General features: G+C 40.9%; 1 protein-coding gene across 1 annotated transcript in view; it reads right to left on the bottom strand.

The window, feature by feature from the left end:
* The window catches only part of LOC148040783 (exostosin family protein), a 230017-nt gene that overhangs the window by 188360 nt on the left and 18479 nt on the right, over window positions 1–23178 (bottom strand). The window contains exons 4-5 of the mRNA XM_087667045.1: window positions 11207–11444; window positions 10891–11112 (exon numbers count right to left, since the gene is read on the bottom strand). Of these exons, the coding sequence (XP_087523171.1) occupies window positions 10891–11112; window positions 11207–11444 (460 nt within the window). The remainder of the gene's footprint in view (window positions 1–10890; window positions 11113–11206; window positions 11445–23178) is intronic.

The following is a 23178-nucleotide window of genomic DNA, read 5'->3' as shown; positions in this document are numbered from 1 at the left end:
TTGCATTTTTCCAATGTGAACGCCCTGAATTGTTCTTGGACACCCCGTTGCACTTTTCTGTTGTGTTCCCCGCGACTTCTAGCACACTTTTCCTTTTTACAGCATTTCGTTCTGGCGCACGGTTTGGGTTTTATGAATTTTTTCCGTCCATTTGCGCCTTTCGTGCCTCCCGCGCCGCGCGTGACCGCCCGTCTTTTAGATTTTTACTCATGACATCGCATCTGTCATGTCATCCCGCTTCCGTGCTGCCGTCCTGACCTTGTCTGCTCCCGTTGACTCAAATTCTTTTTTACCCTCGCCCTGCACTTATGTGCGGGACGAGGGGAGCTTCCTTGCTTTTCTTTTTCTTTTCTTATTTTTTTATTTATTCTTTTTATTTATTTAAACACATTTTTTAAAGCCCCCTCTCTCCAACGGTTTCCCTCCCTCTTCTCTCTCCTCTTCTCTTTTCTCTCCTTCTTTCTCTCTCCCACCCTTCCCCTTCTCTGCGGCTCCCATCCTCTTCTTCCCCTCCATCTCTTTCCTCCTCCTCCCCTACCTTCTCCTTCTCCTCCTCTTCTTCCTCTTCTTCTTCTCCCCCCTTCCGCCATCTCCTCCCCCCGTCCTCTTGCCTCCTCCTTCCCCCATCTCCTCCTCCTCTTCTTTCTTCTCCTTCTTCTCTATCCCTCCTCCCTCTTCCTGCTACCCACCCCGCCCGCCGGCGCCTGTCGTCGCCTCACCTCCCGACCGTCGTCGCAAACGCTATTGTCGCCATCGAAACGCGCCATCGCCGCGCCATGTTGCCACACTGCCCACCCCTGGGTCGCTTCCCCCCGCCACGTCCTCGCGCCTGCGTGCCACTACCTGCATCACCCATCCCCTTAACCCTTGCCCCCCCCACTACCTCCCACCCGCCCGTCTTTTTCCCTACTCGCCTACCCTCCCTCCTGCCTGCCCCCTTGCCGCCTGCCCCCCTTCCTAACTCCCATTAACCTACCCCCACCCCTAACCTAACTCCCCAGCCCTAACCACCCCCCACTAAACCCCAACACCCTAACCCCCACTAACCTAATTACCCCCCCCCTTAAATCCTCCACCCCCCATCCACTAACCTCACCCCCCCCATCCAACTAAACCCAGCCCCCTATCCTCCCTCTTAAGCCCCCCTTCCTACCACCCAAGAAAAAAAAATCCCCTCTTAGCCCCCTTTCGTACGCTTTTTTTTTACACCACCCAACTCTGCTCACCCACTACGAGTATGCGTGTTCGCGTGGCATCACGCAGGAGTCAATCTTGCGTTCACGTGCTTGGTTTTCTTCCTGGGAGTCCGCGTGGCTTTTTGTACGTGGTTGGTGTGGTCGTCGACTTCGCGGGTGTTTACGTACGAAGACGCACGTCTGGACATGTCCGTGCAGTGGTGAGTGCCCGTCCGTTCACAAGAAGTTGTTCACACGCAATCGGGTACTCCATTTTTCATTGTTTTTTAAATTATCAAAAACCCTAAAAAACACATAAAATTTGAACAAAATTAATAAAAATTCCTAAAAATTTTACATAAAAATAGCTGAAATTTCCTTTAACCAAATAGATAAATTCTGGATTATTTTTCGCAGCTCAAATTTCAAAAAATAATTGCAAAAATTTCAAAAACCTCAAAATTCATTTAAAATCCATTAAAATTTGATTTAAAAATCGTTTAAAAAATAAATAAATATCTAAAAAATTTCAAAAAATTCCATCTACCTTTTTCTTTAATTCTAAAATTTCCTTTTAGACTAAACATGCTTTACAAAATCATCAAATTTTTATTTTTGAGCAGAATTCTAGAAACAAACGTGTTAAATACCAAACATAAATGGAAAAATATTGTAAAATTTTAAAAAATCTAGACACCTTGCTGAAATTTGTTGCTTCAGTTTTCACTCATGTTGCATGGTTGAAACATCATACTTAAAATTCGAAACTTTTTTTATGTATCCAATCTAACACATTTTGAAAAAAAAAAATCCAACCTCCAAAATACTTTTAAATTGGATTCACACCTAAACATTTCAACCTTAAGAAATTTCTTCACTAAAAACAAATTCACACCTAAATATTTTAACTTGGGGGATTTCTTCACTAAAAACAACAAAACAAAAATAAAACAAAAGTCAACACACAACCAAAACACTAAACCCAACCAAGTTAAATACACCCATCCTAATCTTGTCGGTAAAAGTATTATCTTGTCAAAAATCTAACCAAACACCACATGTTTCTCGATTAGTTATTTAATATGATGTTACTTTGGTTTTTTATCAGCTTACCATGTTCAAATCATTTTTAGTTGTTGGCTTTTCTCTTTTGAGACTCATTTGCATTATGGGATTGATACGTGTGCATTAGGTATCCTTGCACACACACACTCTACAGTAATTGTTTTACCCTTCTTGTTTATTTTTTCCGCTACCCCAAAATTCATCTATTAATTCCTAAAATGAACCGTAATCACCACCATGGCATGTGCATCTGCCCTCAATACACTTTTTTGATTAAATAAAACTCAACCAACCCTTCACTTTCCACGTACTACGTGTGCCTCAGAGGCACCTTAATTTCAAATAAAATGAACAAGCTGTCACAAAAATACACGCGCTGAAAAGTAAAAGCACTTCAAACACATTAAATTCTTAATTCATGAATTTGTATTTAGAGACCCCAGTCTCGGTAGTATCGAAGTCCGGGATTCGTTAAAAGCACTATTCCACCTTAATAAATTGTAAATAACAATTTAAAAACGAACCGCCATTTTCTTTTCTAAGGTTTACAACCTAATAAAATTTCACCCATTTTTAATAATTTATTAAAATGAATCCTTAACTAAAATCATTCCCCTCACTACACTTTTTTCCCTTTTTCACTAAACACGCTTCGTGCGATGGACACGTGTAGTCTTCAAAATGGTTCTTTATTGTTATTGATGGTCAATGATGTTCTGGTCATGTTGTGTGTGGTTATTGATTTGGTAGATTTATACAATTAAGGTACAGTTTGAATTTATTTTTTAATTTATCTATCTGATACGAGGATTCAGGATGCTTGTTTGTCTTGCATAGCATGAAGCTTTCAGTCGCATTTGTCTAGAGGTCATGTCGAATTTTTTCTAGAATGTGTCTTGCTTGGGGATAGTCCGTCGAATCTCGTTTCACATCTTGGTTGATATCTTATCTTTGATCTTTTCTGCTGGTTTTACAGATATCTCTTTTATTTGTGAGTTATGTTATGTGTTCACTATCTGAATGGCACTCTATACGCCTCCTCCTGTTCAGTACGTCCTATTGATTAGTAGGGATTATCTTTCCCTACTGACTTTTCAGCCTATTGCAAAAGCTGACCTTGCATCTTTGTGGCTGCTCCTCTCCCTCTGATTCCATACGATGCAGTCCTTTGTGATGAGTTTCTCGCGTCATACAGTAATAAATCGGGCTTGGTTTATGCAACTTCCATGGTCCTAACACCTAGAGGCTTAGGGAAGGCTTTGTACCTTTCCTACAAAGGGAAACCCTTTGTCACAGCGCCAAAGAGTTATTCTCAAATGAAGAGATCCTCAAGCTGTATAGAAGCGGACTAAAGAGATCCTCGATGTCAAGAAGGTGATTAACACTTTAGGAGTGTCTTTCTCAATGATCGCTGATTCTCTCTAGAAGCTAGTCTGTCAATTTCTCCAAAGGACAGATTCATGCCTCCCAAGACACCATCTCACTAGTTGTCCAAGAAGCTCTTCACAGCTTCCAGGATGGTTTTAAGAGGGGTTGCTATTGACTGCAATATTTTCCTTCTTACGAAGATGGACCAGCATTTTGTCAAGGTGACTAGAGTGAATGTTACCAATGTAATCTTTAGTTCATATTTATATGCTTTTCTGACATATTCCGGCCTTAAGAATGGTATTTTACCTCCTCCTCCATCTAATCCAATCCCTCCCCCTTCACCTTCAGAAGATTCAGAACCCATTGACATGGAGGACACTAACTCTCCTCCTCCACTGGTCATTTAGCGGAAGTGCTTGAAGCGTGTAGCGGAGACAATTCCACCAGTCATTCCTTCAGTGTCAGTTCCTGCTACCTCTGGAAGTGAACTCCCTGCCTACCTCACATGCAACAACTTATTTCGAGCACATAAGGATGGTTCTTTGGATATATCAGTTTTTTCGCTCAACCGCTTAGTGACAGGGGATGCCATGCCTTTCCTTTGCAAAAACATCCAGAGTTCTATTGAACTCTCAGTGACAACTTGTACTCAACAGTTATATTATTCATTCTAAGAAGAGTTAAGATAATCCAAAGGCCAAATGAATAAGGCAACCATAGAGATAGCCTATGTCAAAGACACTCTTTTCGATTTGTTTAAGCAGATGGAGCAACAAACCAAAATGATTGAGACCCAAACAGAAGAAATATCTTCTTTGAAAAATCAGTTAGCAGAAGCTCAGTCAGAGGTTACCAAGGTTTCTGAAGAGAGAGAGAAAATGTCAAAAGAAGCTCAAGAGTTCAAGACTCTTCTAGATATGAAACTGTCAGACTTACAGACTACTCATAATACAGTGGAATCCCAAGCCTTCCAGATTAAACAGTTGAAGGACCAACTGGCGCAGTCACGATCCATTTCCCCAAGTTCCAATGTCTCAATGATTTTTTCTATGTCTCAGCAAGACTTGGCTGCTCTTCAACGGAATATCACTTTATGTCTTTTATTTCGGGCCAACATTAAAAGATTGCAATCTAAAATGGATATCTTATGGACTACTTTTGAGCAATTTATGATATTTATTCCTCCCGCCCACTCTTTCCTTGTTGATTATCAACAACAGAAGCTAGCCTTTTATGTTAAACTTTCAACCATGGATTTATCTCCTCCAAAGGATGGCTGGAGTGAAACCTGGTTTGCGGATCTGTTGTCTGAAGTGGTCAGGATGGTGTTTGAGAATTCGGTAGTTTCAAATTCAATGTTGATGTCCTCTATATACCTCAGAGCTGACTTGATAATTGCACATGATGAAGACTTCTCTTGATATGTTGGAGATGTAGTCTTGCAAGCAGTACTCTATGTACACGAGTTGGAGCTTAAGATTAATGAAATGTTTCAAAAGTATTCTTCTAGAGTAGCTGACTCTCCAAAGGATTCTTGGCATCCTATACTGAATTCTGTTATCTTAAATCAAAGATAGTTTAAAGCCTTCGTCTCATGTGCAAAATGTCAATCAACCGAGGGTGGATCTTTTATCCCATCTTTCCAAGCAACCTCCATTTGATCCTTTATTTTTTTAGACCTATGCTAGACGTTCTACCTTAGGACCATCAATTCTATCCTTGACCTACTATCAACAAATGGCTCATAGGTATGACGCTTATCTGTCTCTTTTCCAAAATACCCCACATGTCATTATATCCCTTCTATTTCAACCTAAAGATGCACCTCATATTCCTATTTTTACGCAATGTCCTTTCATCATTGATCGGATATTTTCTCCCCTTCTTCCTTGTCCTCCCCCATCTTCTCATTTTCTGTCCACGTTCCCACCACATTTCATTACTCCCTTCCTTTCTCATATTGCTAAATTGCAGGATTTTCCTATGTTATCTTAGTTTTCTTTTTACGATTTTACTTATCCCTCACTTCATCCTTTATTCTTTATTCCATTCCCGTCTCTTTGATCTTTTATTCAGACTCCGTCTGAGTTGGTTACAGAATATGAAGGTTTTGATAAGACAATCCTGAGAAAAAGAAGCTGGAGTGTGGAGATTCTTTGACGGGACCCCAAATTAACTAGCCTATGATTCCAGAAGAATGGAAGACTGCAAATCAAGCCTTTCACAACTATTTACATTTTGCTCAGCTTCATTCTCAATCTTTGGATCCATCAATGAGACTCACTGCCTATTTTTCATGGTATCTAGCCTTTATATACCGTCACTCTCACGGTGATCAAAAGCAAGTGTCAAAGTTATGTTTGGATGTCAATGTAGATGTGGATACCAATCATATGGATGTGCTTTATTTTCATGCTTTGTGCTTGCCAAGCAGATCTGTTATCCTACTGCAGAGAATGTGTTGTTTACAATTCTTGCAAAATCCTCCGAAAACCTTTGTGGATGAATCTTTATCCTTAGAAAGATTTAAAAATCATCAATCCTTTTAAAGGAATCATCTTCATTGATTTGTTATCCTTTGTAACTTTGATGCTTGATCAGAATATATCTATCTTCTTTCTTCTTTATTCTAAAGAGGTGCCATTTAAATATTGTTTCTGTAAGTGATGTGAGTTGTGGTATGTGTATATTATTTATCTTTGTTGAGAGGAGCTAAAGTTAAAACTGGATTAATGAAGAAGATATTGAATTAGAAGCTAGAAGTAGATGATGCTGATTTAAAGAAAACTCTTATATCCTTTATGAGTTTGTGTTGTGATTAATTTTTTTTATAAAAAAATGAAGATAATATTCAAAAGGGTATTTTCCTTTCGTTGTAGTATTATCAGATATATAGGTTACTTGTTGGGATCGTGATTGGATGATTTTATAAAGTGTTTTTGAAGACAAAAGATCACTTTGAGCTCTTTACTGAACTTATATTATTCTTTTCCTTAGGTTGCTAGAACGCTTCCTATTTTAAGTATGGGAATATGTTGAGAGTGAAAGAAGACTGAATTTTTGGCAGATTTTTGTTGTTTTTTGTGGAGTGAATGATTGATTTGATATGATCTTTGATTGATCTTAGAATGATTTGAAATGTTTTTGATAGATTTGAATTGATTTTCATAGCTCATGATATTTTTTAATCAAGATATATTGATGTGATAGGTTCTGATGATGTTCCAATAGCTTCTGTATGATCTTGTTTGAGCCTGTTAAGCTTCTGTTTTATTTTGTTTTGCTATGTTTTGTTTGAATAAGTGAGGTTGGAATATTGAATGATAAATTTTGAGGTTGTATGATAGCTTATTGAGTGATTTATGATGGGCTTAGTTGGTTTTAGTTGAGTTGAATGTTTACTGTTTAGCTGCTGTTGAACCTCTGTAGACCTTCTGTACAGCCTCTGTTCCTGCTATGTTTCTGTTCTGTTTTATTCTGTATATTTCTGTATGTGTTCTATTATATGAGAGTGTACTTTGAGAAAGCTTTTTAACTTTTGGAAAGGATGAATGTAAGTTTAAAAGAGCTCAAAAAAGTGAAAAAAATAAATCTTGAAGACTAAAGAAAAGACTGAAGTGAAGTAACAGTAGTGAGCTATGAAGAGACACTGTAGTGGCTCTCGTGCCCTTTCATACCTCCCATGCCTCTTGAAAGGGGCATCCACGACCTTTAAAATTTTATTATAAGTGATTATTGATTATTGTAGTAAGGAGATGATGTACTATTGATTGAGAGAGAAAGAGAAAGTCAGAGATAGCTAATTCTGTGTAAAACAATGTATCTATCTATGAGAGACTAAGAGAAGAGAACTATGAAGACAATGAAGATGAATCATATGTGATTATTTCCATTTATAGGTGGTGTATTCTTTTGTGTTCTCCTTGTCTATCGATGAAAAATATGAAGAATATGAAGAGAATGATCAATTTTGTTGAAGATAAAGCCGTGGGAGATATCTACTATGATGTTGCGTGAATATTTGTTTTTTTTCTTTGTTGTGGTTCTCTAAAGAATGAAACAAAAGCTTGTTGATGTTACAAGATAGATTATCTTACAGTAAAAACCTTTTTTTCTTGGTGTTTCTCTTGGGGCACCATGTATTTGTTTCATTCTTTAGAGAACCACAAAAAAAAGAACAAATCTTCACGCAGCATCATAGTAGATATCTCAAATGGATTTGATAGAATCAACCATAATCTTCAACTTCTTCATAGAATCCATCAAACTAACAAGAACACAAAAGAATACACCAGCTTAGAATGAAAATAATCGCATTTGATTCATCTTCATTGTCTTCGTAGTTCTCTTATCTTAGTCTCTCATAGATAGATACATTGTTTTACATAGAATTGTTTATCTTTGACTCTCTCAATCAATAGTACATCATCTCCTCACTACAATAATCAATAATCACTCATAATAATTCTTCTTAGGTCGTGGATGCCTCTTCCAAGAAACATGGGAGATATGAAAGGGCACCAGAGCTACTACAGTGTCTCTTCATAGCTCACTACTGTCACTTCACTTCAGTCTTCTCTTCACTCTTCAAGATCTGTTTTTTTTTTACTTCTTGAGCTCTTTTAAATTTACATTCATCATTTCCAAAAGCTAAAAAACTTTCCCAAAGTACACTCTCATATAATAGAACACATACAGAATAGAACAAAACAGAAACATAGCAAGAACAAAGGCTCTACAGAAGGTCTACAAAGGTTCAACAGCAACTAAACAGCAAACATTCAGCTCAACTAAAACCAAATAAGTCCATCATAAATCACTCAATAAGCTATCATACAACCTTAAAATTCATCATTCAATATCCTAACCTCATTTACAAAAACAAAACATAGCAAAACAAAATAAAACAAAAGCTCAACAGGCTTAAACAAGATCATACACAAGCTATCAGAACATCATCTAAACCTATCACATCAATACATCTTGATCAAAAAATATCATGAGCTATCAAAATAAATCCAAATCATTCTAAGATCAATCAAAAATCATACCAAATCAATCATTCACTCCACTAAAAACGACAAAAATCAATCAAAAATTCACTCTTTTTCCACTCTCAACATATCCCCACACTTAAAATATAAAGCATTCAGGCGACCTAAGAAAAAGAAAAATTAGGGTGAGAGGATCGCAGCTCAGCTGAGAGTGCAGTAGACAGTGTGGAGAGTGAAGCACGACACCCAATGCAATAGACTAAAAGAGTATAAGCTAAAAGTACAAAGTACAACCCTTAAACCTTAGGGTTGTAGGGGGTGTTCACACCCGAACACGATAAGTACCCGTAAGTGTGTGACATAAGCACATACGAAAGAAGACTAAGCCTGAGGGAAAAAACCTCTCGTACCAAGAGTAAAAAGTGTCCCAATGTCCTACTGATCACCGACACTCATCTGTGAGCATAGACGTGAGTGAAACCCAACGCATTTCTCCCTTCTCTCTCCAACCTCTGCACTGTTGTTTACACCCCTCAAGAGGATATTATAGTTCATGGCTAGCTTCCACAATCTCTATCCCTCCAGCTACTACCAGGTGCTCTATCTTCATCACCCTCAAGCTTGCGTTTATGATAGCAGCCCTTCTCTCTCCTATTGGCAACCTCACTCCACAATTGACATCAGCTTCTGTAGCTCTAGGCATCTGTGTTTAGGGTTTTCTTGCCCCCACATGCTACATTTATCCCTCTAGTGATTGCTCCTCCAGGCATCAACTTGCTCCACCTAGCGTCAACTTTCTTCTTGCATTTGGCAGTTCCTCCACCATCAATACTCCATCTAGCGTCATCTTCAATTTTATTTTTGCAAACTAGAGGCTCTTGCTTCATCTACTGACCTTCATCATCATCAAGCATCAACTATGTGGTGGTGTTTTGCTATCCAGACTCTTTTCCGGATCAACATCGGCTCCAACAAGCACCTACTATCCCAAGAGACTGGGTTTACGGTTCTTGCTCCACCAAAGGTTGGATTTCTTCATCAAACAAGTAATCCTATTGATCCTCATCTTCAGCAATATGTGTTCGTAGCTAGTGATTAACTTCTTCCACTCCAACAACCTGAAAGGACTGCATTCAGCTCCCTCGACAGTTGTCTTGCACCTTTATCATTCACCTCGTCAGCTCCACTATATCAGCTTGATTTACTTCACATGATTCAGTGATTCATCATCATGTTGTACACACCCGGTGTTTCTCCCCGCAAACCCTATTGTCTCTCAGGTTTGCTTTCACAGCAGTCATATTTTGACATGGCTTACAGCTAATCACAAAGATCTATTTGTGATGCCAGGTGTCTAACTATCCTGCTATGGAGCACATATACCCATTCCTTCACACTTATAGTTTCTCACAAAAGGTCAAGCAGTAGGCTGAAGGGAATGGTAGTTTCTAGGCATGACTAGCCCTCCACTTGAAGCAGCCATATTGGGTAATGTGCATGCAAACTGAATTTATGCACAATGTATTTGGCAACATGTAGGAGGATGGCAAAAAGAAGACACTGACAAGACCGAACCAACCTTGATGACTATGAAGATAAATTGGCAGATATCCTGCCGCATCCTTGCTGCACAAGTCCCTGTCAAAGCAAAACACAGAAAGAAGAAAAAGAGAAGGGGAAGAGGAAAGAACAGAGAGGCTCCAAGAGAAGGAAATTGGAGGGGTGAGTTTGACTTCAGGAAGAGCAAGAAAGAGGAGACTGGAAGCTGCAGGGATGGTGGCAGCATGGGCTGGGAAGCTGGGGTGGTGGCCTGTGGGCAAGAGAAAGGAGAGGTGGCAAACAGCAGCAGAGAGGAGGAAGGAGAAGAGAGGCAGCACAATCTCCGAGAGCTTAGCATCATGTAGTCACCAATATACTGAACCTGTCAACAGTAGGGCACTAGGTTTTTGAAATCCTTGTAATTCTCTTAACGTAAGATTTTGATCTCATGCCTTTTATACTATGATTTTCAAGTAACGCTGTTCTTGAAAACCATTATTTGACAAATGGGTGCCCACAAAAAACAACAAATTAACACTACAATGAGTCTTTTGTACATTTGAAACCTGAATAAAATAACACATAAAAGAAACTGGACCCAGTAATCATGACTCAGCATGCAGCTTTTGTGTTGTGGTACTACAGGCTAAAAGCAAGCAGCCTACTGCAGTGATGTTAACAAAGCACCGGAAAGCATGAAAGAAGTGCTATAGAAATTGGTTAAGAAAAAGAAATGTTGTCTTTACCTCAAGCAGATGGCTGTTAAAGAGGGGTGGAAGGTCATAAACATAAATAAGTGGACGCTTCTTCTTTATAACAACAGTTGGACTCTGCACCTGATCTAAACTGCTAGATGCTTCTCCATCTGGAATAGTTATTGTTCCTGGCCTTAGCCAACATGGCCAGTCCATTGGATTTACTTGTGACGATGGTATGCTACAATCAATTCCATACCACCCTTCTTTGCACTGCATGACTAAAACTGTCATGAAAACTTAATGTATACCTGATTTCTATCACATGCAACTTAGCCATCTGAATGCCATTGAATAAAAAACATACCTGACAAAAACCACCACTGCAAACTCCATTTCCAGAACATTGGTTGATGCACACACACTGTGTTACAGTCTCACAAAATCTTCCCCATGTGCAATCATATTTGCAGTCACATTGCTCTTTGTAACTTGTTTTTCCACTGTAGGCATCCATAGGATTCACATTGCACCATCCATACTTCTTGCTATCATTGGTAAATAGATTATCATTGTCTGGGTTTGTCCAATCTACCAAAGAGCCCCTAAAATAAAAACACAATGAATAATGAATTGAATCTCTACTGAATATACAATGCTCATGCAACACACTATGCAATGAATGAATATTGAACCTCTGTTAGCAATTCAAACAGCTCATGTGTGAGTCTGACCTATGCCGCACATGGCTAGGTTATTTAGGCATTTCACTATGGTTATTATCATGCTTATTTGGGGCATTTTATGCTGGCCGACCTACCCCTATTTTGGCATTATTTTCTTCTTTATATACCTCGCTCCCTCATTCAGTCACATCATCACCTACAAGTTTTGTGAAGAGAGGAAGCCAATGCCAGTGCCTAGGAGCCAAAGACTCACCATTATATGTGTCATTCTCGTGTTTGGTATATGGATCCCGTTTCCCGAGCACATCTCTGAGTTCTCTTCTTTTGCAATGTTCTTTTTTTTGCTTTCTATTCTATCTTGTGTTCAACAGTTTATTCCAGCACTTGTCTATGCTTCCATTGCTACACCACTTCTGACAATCTCGAACTCTCATATCTTTGGGATCAAGGTAGAGGTTATGAGTTGGAGAGTGTGTCTTACTCCAAACCGATCCCGAAACACAACAAGGCAACCTCCGTGTGCCAAATAATAGCAAACGCAGTCAGAGAGGCCAGATCTGATGTAGACAAGCAATGAGGAGAGAGAAATAATAAAAACGCAGGTACCTAAGGAGAGAGAAAAACTATAGCAAGCTAATGATGACATGGCAAGTTGATGGCAGCAAAAACAAAGTACAATGATGTGACAGTCCGCGCAATAACTATACATTACAAACATAGTAGTTCAACACTTCACTAGCTACAAATGATGTAGTTGATCAACAAATGCAACAAAAATCAATATAAACAATGCAATGAATGCTGAAAACAAGCGCCAGACCAATGTAGACAGCAATGGGCAGCTTCGGATGAGATGTCCTCTACGAACAGAGTATGGACAGCAAAGCTAGAGGGCTTGAAACCTGCAAAAACGAGATTAAGGAAGAGTGGTAGCCTACATACCTATTTATAGAAAGTTTGGAACACCCAAATTAGGATTGTGCATGTGGGATATAATAACTTTCTAGGATCGCGTTTCTTTTTAAAATAAGAAGGTTTTTTCATTAATTAAGCGTGTTTTGGGGTTGATTAAGTCAAGGTAATGCAATTTTAGCTCAACATCTCCTCTCAAGCCCAAAACTGAACCGTGATAAATAAGCCCTTGTATTTATTTTTCTTTTACCCCAAGACATCCCACCCCAAATCAAATAGGGCATCGGGCAAAGGATGCACGTCGACTTCCCAACGACCTACCAAGACTACAAAGGGGGGTATGTGTGTGCACACCAATTATATGGAGAATATGTGGAGAGCCAAGCAATATAAGGATTGAGCAAGCAAGACAAGCATAGCCACGTGTTGCAAGTATAGGAAAAAAAACTACCTTAGAAGACTACCATGTGCAATGCCACGAGTATGGTGGATCCGGAGTCAACCACTCCGAAGGGTGACCGAAAAGGGATAAATGCGCACAAATGCATATTGACATGAATGAAATACCAATGCACTAGAGTTATGCAAAGGGAAAGATACAAGATTACATGCTCATGCAAAATGCAATGCAATGGTATCACTTGGACAGTGGCCTCGCAAGGAAATTGTTCACTTACCCAAGCATTCTTTTACAATCATGTCATCTTGACAATACGGATGAATATACAAATGTCCATAAAGTATAATAAAAAATGGCTAAAACAAAATTTGGACACATCATCACTATCACTATCAAGAGAGAATAAGCCGCCTCTTCTCAAAGTGAAAGGGAAAACTATAGAGCCCCTCTTACTATCAGATAATGGAAGGAGAAGTAAGCATCCCCTCTGTCCCAAAAATGTCGTTGTCAATGGGAAAAATGTCATTGTCAATGGGAAAAGGGGAGTAGCATCCAAAGAAGAAGAGTGAGATACACGTACAACTCAAAACCTGTGAAATGAATAGCCTTCAAGGTGGCCTCTGAAGAGGCAATGATAAATCGTGGAAAAGAAGCGCCACCAAAAGATGAAACCATGGAAAGGAGTGCCAAATGATCTAAGGCTTCGCTAGGCAGTAGATCCTGTAGAAGCAAATATATGTTAGCAGTCATGTTTGTCATGCCTTGTCATCTCCTGCCTGTGAGCCTCAGTCTGAGTCAGACGAGGACATTAGGAGCTCTGACATGTCTGTCATGTGTTATGATGGGGGAGGCTAGTCACTCTTGACTGGCTATCTTAGGTTGTGTATTTCTTTTTGGCCTCTTTTAGTGGGCAGCCACTGGCTGCCCGGCCACCTTTTTGGTCACTGTTGTGGGGCGCCCATTTTAGGGCACTTTTAGGGTTTGCACCCATTTTAGGATTTGCGCCCATTTTAGGGTTAGGGTTAGGGTTTGTCCGTTGCCTATTTATTGGCAGCCCCGCTCCCCACTTAGTTAGTTGTCTTCTTGCAGATTCCGACACTCCTTCTCCCCCGTGGTGGTGCTGCCATCGTCATCAGCCTGATCTGGTGCCCTCACTGACGCTGTAGGCTGCGTGCAGGGACTGATCAGTCCATTTCAGTGTATTCAGCATTCATTTCAGTCAGTGCAGATTTCTCTTCCTTATTTTCTGCTTTCTCTCTCTCTCTCCCTCCGTGTTCGTATTTCCTCTTCCGTTGCGCACTCTCACAATATAAACCCACAAAAGGAAGCAAAAACAACTACATAAGATCATAAAACATGCAAAACTCAACTTCAATGTTAAGCGCAAGTGAGTGCTATGGACAAATTGTTAGAGAGTGACATTCCCTGGACAAGCAAGTGCAGTTTTCAGCAGGCAGTCCACGTGGCAAGAGTGCAGGCAACAAGGCAGATGACACGTGGCAAGTCGACCAAGCACAGGTGATACATGGCAAGCAATCAGACTACAACAGTCGGACAGCAATCGGCTGCATTTAATGCAGGCTACCTGCATTATTTTTTTCCCAACCTATTTATAAGCCCTGATTTCAGCAGTCTCTATCAATTGTTTTCACAAATTTCAGACTGTAGACCGTGCAGACTACTCTCAGGGCTTGGACTATCCTAGGGTGGACTCAACTAAAGAGGATATTTTAGTGCGACACAAGGCTACGTTTTCAAGGTTCAAGTGCGAGCAAGTGGGCTGCACATCAAAACAAGGCTGAGGCAAGCGTGGGCATGTGAGAAAGGAGAAGATTTACTGAAGTTGCTGCTGGTTTCTGCTGTTGGAGAAAGAAGAAGGCTGTGTTTTGGGTCTTCAAGTGCAGACTTTGCCTTTTCATCACCTCCGGAGGGTGAAGGAGCAAGACGAGCAAACCAGAGCCCTAGCAAATTGTATTCTCACAGTTAGAGGGAGCTGCTCTTTGGGTTTTGTGCAAGCATTGTAGGTAAAGATGTCTTTTGAGGCCGAGACAGAGTTTCAGGCAATCATGGTCCAAAAGGTGTTTGTCTCACCGGCTCTTCCATCAAATCAAAAGCTCGATGGCAAGAATTACTGCATCTGGTAGGTTATGATGCTTGCCATTCTGAAGTCCTATGATTTGGCGTAGCTTGTTACGGAGGCTATTCATCGTCCTTCTTCGCGAGACAAGTCCAGACTCTCTTCCATTGATCAAGTGGAGTTGGCAAAGGCTTAGGCACATTGGGATAAACTCAATGCTCACATTCGCTCGTTTTTATTTCGCACATGTACTACAGCTGTTATCTCTCATATTGAGCATTTGATGGTGGCTCTACCCTACTATCTCGGCTATGAAGGGGGGCCAGGAGTACCTACACTAGATGGGCTCGAGATGGGAGTCTGGGATGGACTATCTTTGGCCTTTAAACAACACTCTTTGGCTCCCAACATGGTCAGACAGACATTGAACTACCATGGAGTTCCACGACCTTATGAGATCACTACAATTGAGTACGATCTCATTTTGATGCATAGAGCCCAGCACTAGATAGAAGGTAAGTCTGAATTTCACCCTTTAGATTCGGTACAGCAATCTACTATCCATGCAGGAAGGATGGAATCTCCACTTAGGACTGGCCATCCACAAGTGAAAACTGGCATAGAGTACACTTCATTGCCTTCATACTTATTCTCTCCAGTGCCAATCATGTCTACCATTTCAGATTCTATTAATGATGCTTCCCCTTCTCCTATTGGTATGAATGATTTTCATAATGAAGGATGTATGCAAAACAATTTTTGGTTTATGAGTAATGAGGAAGATAAATATTTCTTTATGAACTCAAGACTAGGTAAGCAATTGAAACAATAAATTGTGAGTACTCCTTCCTCTTCTTTTCCTTCAAACAAATTTGTTTTCAAATGTCAAAATAAAGTAGGTGCATTTTCATCATCATCGTTTCAATTTAATGCATTAAATGGACAAAAGAAACCCGTATTATTTTCCACATCTACACCTATCACAAATCCATTGAATCTCCTTTCCATCCCACCCTCTTATTCCGCTACCACATCCTTTCAACGTCCATTAAGTGCACCGCATGTTGCATCTCATGTAGATTCACATGTATTTTCATTCACCACACTGAGGGGTTCTTCAAACTAAGGCACAACTATTAGGACCTCATCTTTTCCTCAGTCGGATGCTATTCCACCTTTTCCTAACACACTTTCAGGATCATTGCAGCCTGGGTAGTTCCTTCAGTCTTTCCCAAGTGTGGACCAGTTGTTTGGTGCCACAATTTCCCTCCATGGCATTACCTAGTGGACCATCTGGTCATTATACTATGTCCCAACCATCATTTGGACATGGCTTACATGTCCCAATGCCTCCACCTCTACCAGCACCTTATGGAAGCATTCATGTTCTAGTACCTCCGTATCAATCGGCACTCATTGGACACTCACAGCCTATTTCTGTCTACCCACCTCTTCCCCCTCCTCCTTATCAAACACCCCCACCACCACCACTACCGTCTTATCCTCCACATCCATCTTACCCCACATTTCTGACACCTCATGGTTCTACCTTATCTTCTGTTAAGCATGCATTCGATGACAATACTCATTTTAACGTGTCTAACTTTACAACTTGGTCGAACTTGATGAGACATGTCCTTGACTCACAGAACCTATGGAATCTTGTGCAAGGGTTGAAACCCCAACCCAATTCCACACTTATTGCATACGAGGTCATCCGCTCATGGAAGGCTGGGAATGCCTCCATTATTTCGAGTTGATGCAGGGTTTATTGCTTAAGTTTCATTCTCAGCTTCAACATTTTGACTTAGTATCAAAGCGATAGGCACACTTGACTGACCACTATGTGCCTCGGGATAGGATCCATTGAATAAATCTTGACCATGAGCTTCAAAACTTCAGAATCTCTGACCAAGATAACTTGAAAGTCAAGTTGGCTGTGTATCAATGTCTCCTTGCCGAATTCTCCACTACAGAGTCTCCTAAGTCCTCTGATAATCTGGTCACATTATTTCTTAACAAATTACTGCATAAATACTTCAATTTTGTGCAGCAAGTGATTTCTCTACCCAATTTACCCACATTCTATCAATTTGAGTATCAACTATTGCGTTATGCATGGTTGTTCGATCAGTTTCGTATAAATAATCCCTCAAGGCAGGCTCTTGTTGCTCATTCTCAAAAGGGCCAGCAAGGAAAGAGTAAACAAAATCAAACTTCAAATCAAAATCAAAAACAAGCGGAGGAATCACAAGGAGACTCCCAATCTTGACTCAAACCCAGGTTGCAGAATGTACCTAAGAAGAATAGGTATTGTCAACATTGTCAAAAGACTGGCCATTTTGATGATGAGTGTAGATCAAAGGCAAGAGGCACAACACCAAAACCCAAGTCACAGACCCCCGCCCCTTAGTCAAGCAACCCTCCTCAAGAAAGATAGGGTGATGGCAAGGGGCAATGGAAAGGCCAAACTCACACTGCCACCAGTCAGCCATCTCAATTAGCAACATTCTCAACTCCAAAGGGCTTGTCTGACTGGTCTGCAAAGACCCACATCATCTCCATGGAGACATCCCATACCAGCCTCATCCACATCTGGGAGTTGCCTCCCGACGAGGTTACGGCAGAGGACCACTCGTCACAACCAAGCACATCAGCGCCAATTTGGATTCTGGACACTGGAGCTACATATTGCATGACCCCTATAGAGCACATCTTCCATACCTAAGCCCCTACAATCGGATGGGTCCGCGTAGAAAACAACTCCTCAGTCAAGATCCAAGCTCAAGGCTACATCAGTTTTGCCACTCACAAGGGTTTGGATCTGGCTTTGCTCAACAATGTACACCATGTCCCTCAGCTTGGGGTGAACTTGTTATCTGTTCAATAACTTTGTCGATTGGGGTGAGTAGTTTTCATTACAATGACCACAGTTGAGGTCCTTAACTCTCAAACTGGTTTACTGATTCCTCACAGTGAGGCATAGTCTAATGGCCTATACCATATGACCCATTTTCTTACCAACCGACAACCGAGGGCTCTGTATCCCATAGCTTCCAAGCATTACCCACATTTTCAGAGTATACGAACAATGAGTGTCTTTGGCATTTCCGCCTAGGGCATCTTAGCTATGACTCTCTTTATGAGTTGTCTCGCCGTGAGATGATTACCTTCCTCACTTGAAGCTCGCTCAAGATGTCTATAAAGCATGTTAGCTTAGCGAGCAACACCGTACCCCATTCCCTCAGCAGCCTGAACAGAGCTAAGACACCTCTTAGCTTGATTCGCGTTGATTTTTGTGGACCAATATTCACTGCTGCCTTGAATGGCGCACTATACTTCTTTTTTATAGTGGATGATCATTCGAGATACATGTGGGTGTTGAGCTCAAAGGTAGTGCGAGGTTCGAGACACACAGTTCTTACATAGAGCAAAGAGACAAAGAGAGAGTGAGCACAATCTTTTTGGGTACAATAACGAGTGTAACACTTTAGGTTTTTAGATAGATATATATATGAAAGTACAAGTGCTAAGGGTGTGTCACACTCGAGAAAATTTAAAGGTCAGAAGGGCCTTTATTCCCAACAACCTTCCACCTAAAGGCAATGTGCCTTAAGAGAAAAAAAGAATCAGCTAAGTTTAGATATGTACAAAGCTGAAATACATATATCTATCCAACTCCCATCATCTGTCGGCAATGAGCAAACCGCTCTGCTGGAAGACCCTTCATGAGAAGGTTTGCAAGATTATCATCTGTATGCACTTTGATAAGCTCAAAGCTCTTGCTATCAAGTATATCTCTAATGAAGTGGTACTTCACCTGTATATGCTTCGTCTTTGCATGAAAGACGAGATTCCGTACCAACATGATAGCACTTTGACTATCACAATGAAGAACATGTAACTCTGTAATGTCAATCTCTCCCACCAGACGTGAAAGCCATAAAGCCTCCTTGTATGCCTCAGTGGCAGCTACATACTCTGCCTCTGTAGTAGACAATGCAACACGCTTTTGTAGCCTGGAGATCCAAGAGACTGCTTCTCCTGTGAACGTAAACACATACCCAGAAGTAGACTTTCTGCAATCAGCATGACCAACATAGTCCACATCTGTAAAGCCAACAGCAAATGCCTTCTGCTTTCCAAAGCAGATGCACAACTCTTTTGTGCCTTTGAGGTATCTCATAATACCTTTCACTGCTTCCCAATGCTTTTTACCAAGGTTTGTCATGTATTTGCTAACCACTTCCGCTGCAAAGGCAATGTCAGGATGTGTAGCAACCATAGCATACATCAAACTGCCAAAAGCTGAAGCATATGGTATATTAGCCATTTCAACCATCTCTTCATCAGATATAGGGTTGTCCTCTTCTGCACTGAGTTTCACATATGGAGGCAATGAAACCCCAATTGTTTTCCCTCCCTCCATATTGAAACGCTGCAAAACCTTGGAGATATACTCCTGATGAGATAGATAGAGCAATCTTTTCGACCTATCTCTGAGTATTCGCATGCCAAGAATGTGATTTGTATCACCAAGATCCTTCATGTCAAAGCTGCCATGAAGACTTTGCTTCAGTGAGTTCAAAGCATGAGTATCCCTGCCAGCAATAAGCATGTCAATCCGCTGTCTTTTTTGTGTACAAGCAGTGATCCACTTGACATCTATGGAAACCTTGAGACTGCATGAATGTATCAAACTTATAATACCATTCTCTTGGTGCTTGTTTCAGCCCATACAAACTCCTTTTGAGTTTACATGCCATCTTTTCTTTCCCTTTTTCAACAAATCCTTTAGGCTGCTGCATATATATGTCTTCATGTAGATCACCATGTAAAAATGCAGTCGTTACATCCATCTGTATGAGCTCCATATCTTCAGCTGCAACCAAACCCAAAATGGTTCTCAATGTAGTCATCTTGATTATAGGAGAGAAGATCTCATCAAAGTCAACTCCATGTTCCTGCTTATACCCCTTCACAACCAATCTAGCTTTGTACTTTGGTGAAGAACCAAAAGTGACTTTCATCTTGTAAACCCATTTACATGGAAGGATTTTCTGCTCTTTAGGCAACTGCACCGAGTCCCAAGTGCCATTTTTTTCAAGAGATTCCATCTCTGACAACATGGCTTTATACCATTTCTTGCTATCATGTTTGTCTATTGCTTCCTTGAAGCAAGACGGTTCACCACAGTCTGTCAACATGACATAATCAAGCACATTGTTTGCACCAAGAATGAATCTATCAGGTTGTCTAGTAGCCCTAGATGGTCTCCTAACCCAATGATCGTTGTTTCCTGGCTGTTGAGCATTTTCAGCTTGCTGTCCTGGCATTTCAGCCTGCAAATCAGCATTAACAACTTACTATCCTAGCTATTCCTGCACATCCGGTGGCTCATCATTATGGGCAATGGCTGATTGATCATTTTCAACATTATTTTCTGCATTTGCAGGTTCATTTACAACAGGTATTTGCTGTTGTACAGCGTGCACATTTTGCTGTCCAAAAGGTATTTCTTCCCGGAATACAACCCTACGAACCTCCTCAATCTTCTCGAGCTAACATCATTGCTGCGTACTACTTTCCTTTTCTCGGGATCCCATAATCTATACCCCATTTCACCCTCGTCACCATATCCTAGGAAAATGCATTTACAAGACTTTGGCTCAAGTTTGCTGCATTTTTCTTTATGAATGTGCATAAAAGCCACGCAGCCAAACACTTTCAGGTGAGCATATGAAGGTGGCTTGCCCAACCACGCTTCTTGGGGAACTCCCCTCCCCTCCCAAAGACCTATTTGGTGACCAATTAATCAAGTGTACAACTGTCATAGCAACCTATGCCCAAAATCCAGGGGGTAATTCAACATGAGACATCATAGTATGGATTTTATGCTGTATGGTCCAATTCATACGCTCTACAACTCCATTTTGGTGTGGATTATGAGAGGCACTGAGCTCCCTCTTTTATCCATTTATTGTCACAAAATGCCTGAAAGGCCTTGGACACATATTCCCCACCGTTGTCAGAGCGAAGACACTTAGGTGTCTTATCAATCTGATTCTCAACCAATGTCAAGAATTTTTAAAACTTGTCAAGCGCTTCGTCCTTGCTACGAATAGGGTAAACCCATACCTTCCGTGTGGCATCATCGACAAAGGTAACAAAGTATTTCTTTCCCCCTAAAGATAACCGTGGCATCTGACATACATCAGAATGTACTAACTTTAGAGGAGAAGATTTCAGCAAAAGAGACTTCTTATGGGACGTCTGTGCATGTTCACCATAAACACAATGATCACAATGCTCAAAATCAGCATAACGAAGACAAGGCAAGAAACCCAAACGAGAAAGCACTATCATGCCAGTTTGACTCATGTGTTCCAATCGGCCATGCCACAAAGAAACACTTGGCTACTCGGTCACGGCAACAACATGGTCACGCACACTAGATACATGGAGAGGATACAAGGTATTACTTTTACAAGCTCTGACAATCACTCGAGATTTTTTATAGATCTTCCATTTCCCATCACCAAAGGTGGTATAAAATCCATTGTCATCTAGCTGCCTTGTGCTAATCTAGCTCTTCTTGAGCTGAGGTATATGTTGTACATGCTAAAGTGAGAAGACAGGACCATGCTGAAACTGCAACTGCACACTGTCAATATCTGCAATGTCACATGCATAGTTGTCCCCAAGATGGACAACACCATGTCGACCCCCTGTATAGGCAGAAAACCACTCACAATGAGGGGAGACATGAAAGGAAGCAGCTGAATCTAGAATCCAAGTGTGCATGTCATCATCCGTATCTGCAAGTAAAGCATGTGTACGAATGTGTGAAAAGCAATCCTGAATGTATCCCCACTCTCTGGGAGAGTGCAAAGCAAGAATGTAGCCTTAAATTCTTTATCAATCTTTAACTTCAAGGCAACCAGTTAGCTGAAAATGGAGTTAAACTCACTCAAGTGAGTAGACATTGTTGTACCCTCTTTCATATGCAAACCCATAAGCTTTTTCAGCCAATACACTTTGCTTGCAACACTCTTCTGTGCATACAGTTCTTCCAGTGGAGTCCAAATAGCATATGCAAAATCCAAACCTTCAATGTTAAACAGCAAGGCATCAGAAATCGATAGCTCGATGGTTGAGCGTGCAAGCTCATTTAACTCATCCTAATCTTCCTATTCAATGTCTGCGGGCTTTGCCCCTTTGGTCTTAATCGGCTTTGCCTGCGTCTTCTGCAATAGGATATTGCAGCATTGTTTTTGTAAAGTTATGTGCTCCTTCAAGCTTCTTTATGTGCATGAGATTACTGCTGTGACTGCTAGCAGCCATGATTTTCAGCCCAAATGTGACCAAAAAATTCAGCAAATGCAAGCCCAAACTGTCACACAAGTGACCAAGGTACAAATAAGTACCAACCAGCAATAAATGACCACGTAGAAGCAGAAATTTCAGATCTGTAAGTAAACTTTCAGAAGCACCAAACCATGTGCTACAGCATTCCACAACTGATTATAGCTGTTCCAAGGGCAGATACATCACATTACATGAGAAATCCCAAATTTTAGCTGCAATTTCTGTTGTACATGTACCCACAGGCATAAAAATTGACACGGACGGTCAAAAGCCCCAAAATTTTTTATGCTCAAAGCATCAACCACACATCTGCATTGTGTCTCGCATGCATAGAACAGGCCAATTTTGCCAAACTAGAGCAATTTCAACAAAACCCCCAAATTTTTCCAAGTGCTAGGTGTCCAAATTGCACACTCCTGCTACACCTGCGCCACTTGCACACATGCCACCCGCCTGGTCGTCGCCTAGTTGTAGACCATTGCCTGTCCTATCAACGCTTGGTCGCCTAGAGAAAACGTGCCCGCTGGTCCAACTGCAGCCGTTGTCTACTCGCTCGCCTACAACTACTATTTGGACACACATTGGCAATCTACGCTTGCCTAACGCCACACGTTGCCAAGTCACCACGCTGGTCACCCTCTGCACACGTGGTCTTGTACCTCAGCCCAACACACAGATCGTCAAGAACTCCAGCTGTCTGTTGGTCTCGTCAGATCTCGAGAAGCGCATAGAACTTGATGGCTTTGATACCAATTTGTCGAGCTCAGAGGTAGCGCGAGAATCGAGACACACAGTGCTTACACACAACAAAGAGACATAGAGAGAGTGAACACGATCTTTTTGGGTACAATAACGAGTGTACCACTTTAGGTTTTTAGATAGACAGATATATATAT

The sequence above is a fragment of the Lygodium microphyllum genome, chromosome 1, assembly GCF_053477565.2.
Source record: "Lygodium microphyllum isolate KBCC chromosome 1, Lygodium_microphyllum_v1.1.10, whole genome shotgun sequence".
Classification (NCBI taxonomy): Eukaryota; Viridiplantae; Streptophyta; class Polypodiopsida; order Schizaeales; family Lygodiaceae; genus Lygodium; species Lygodium microphyllum.
This window is presented reverse-complemented; position numbering and strand designations above follow the sequence as displayed.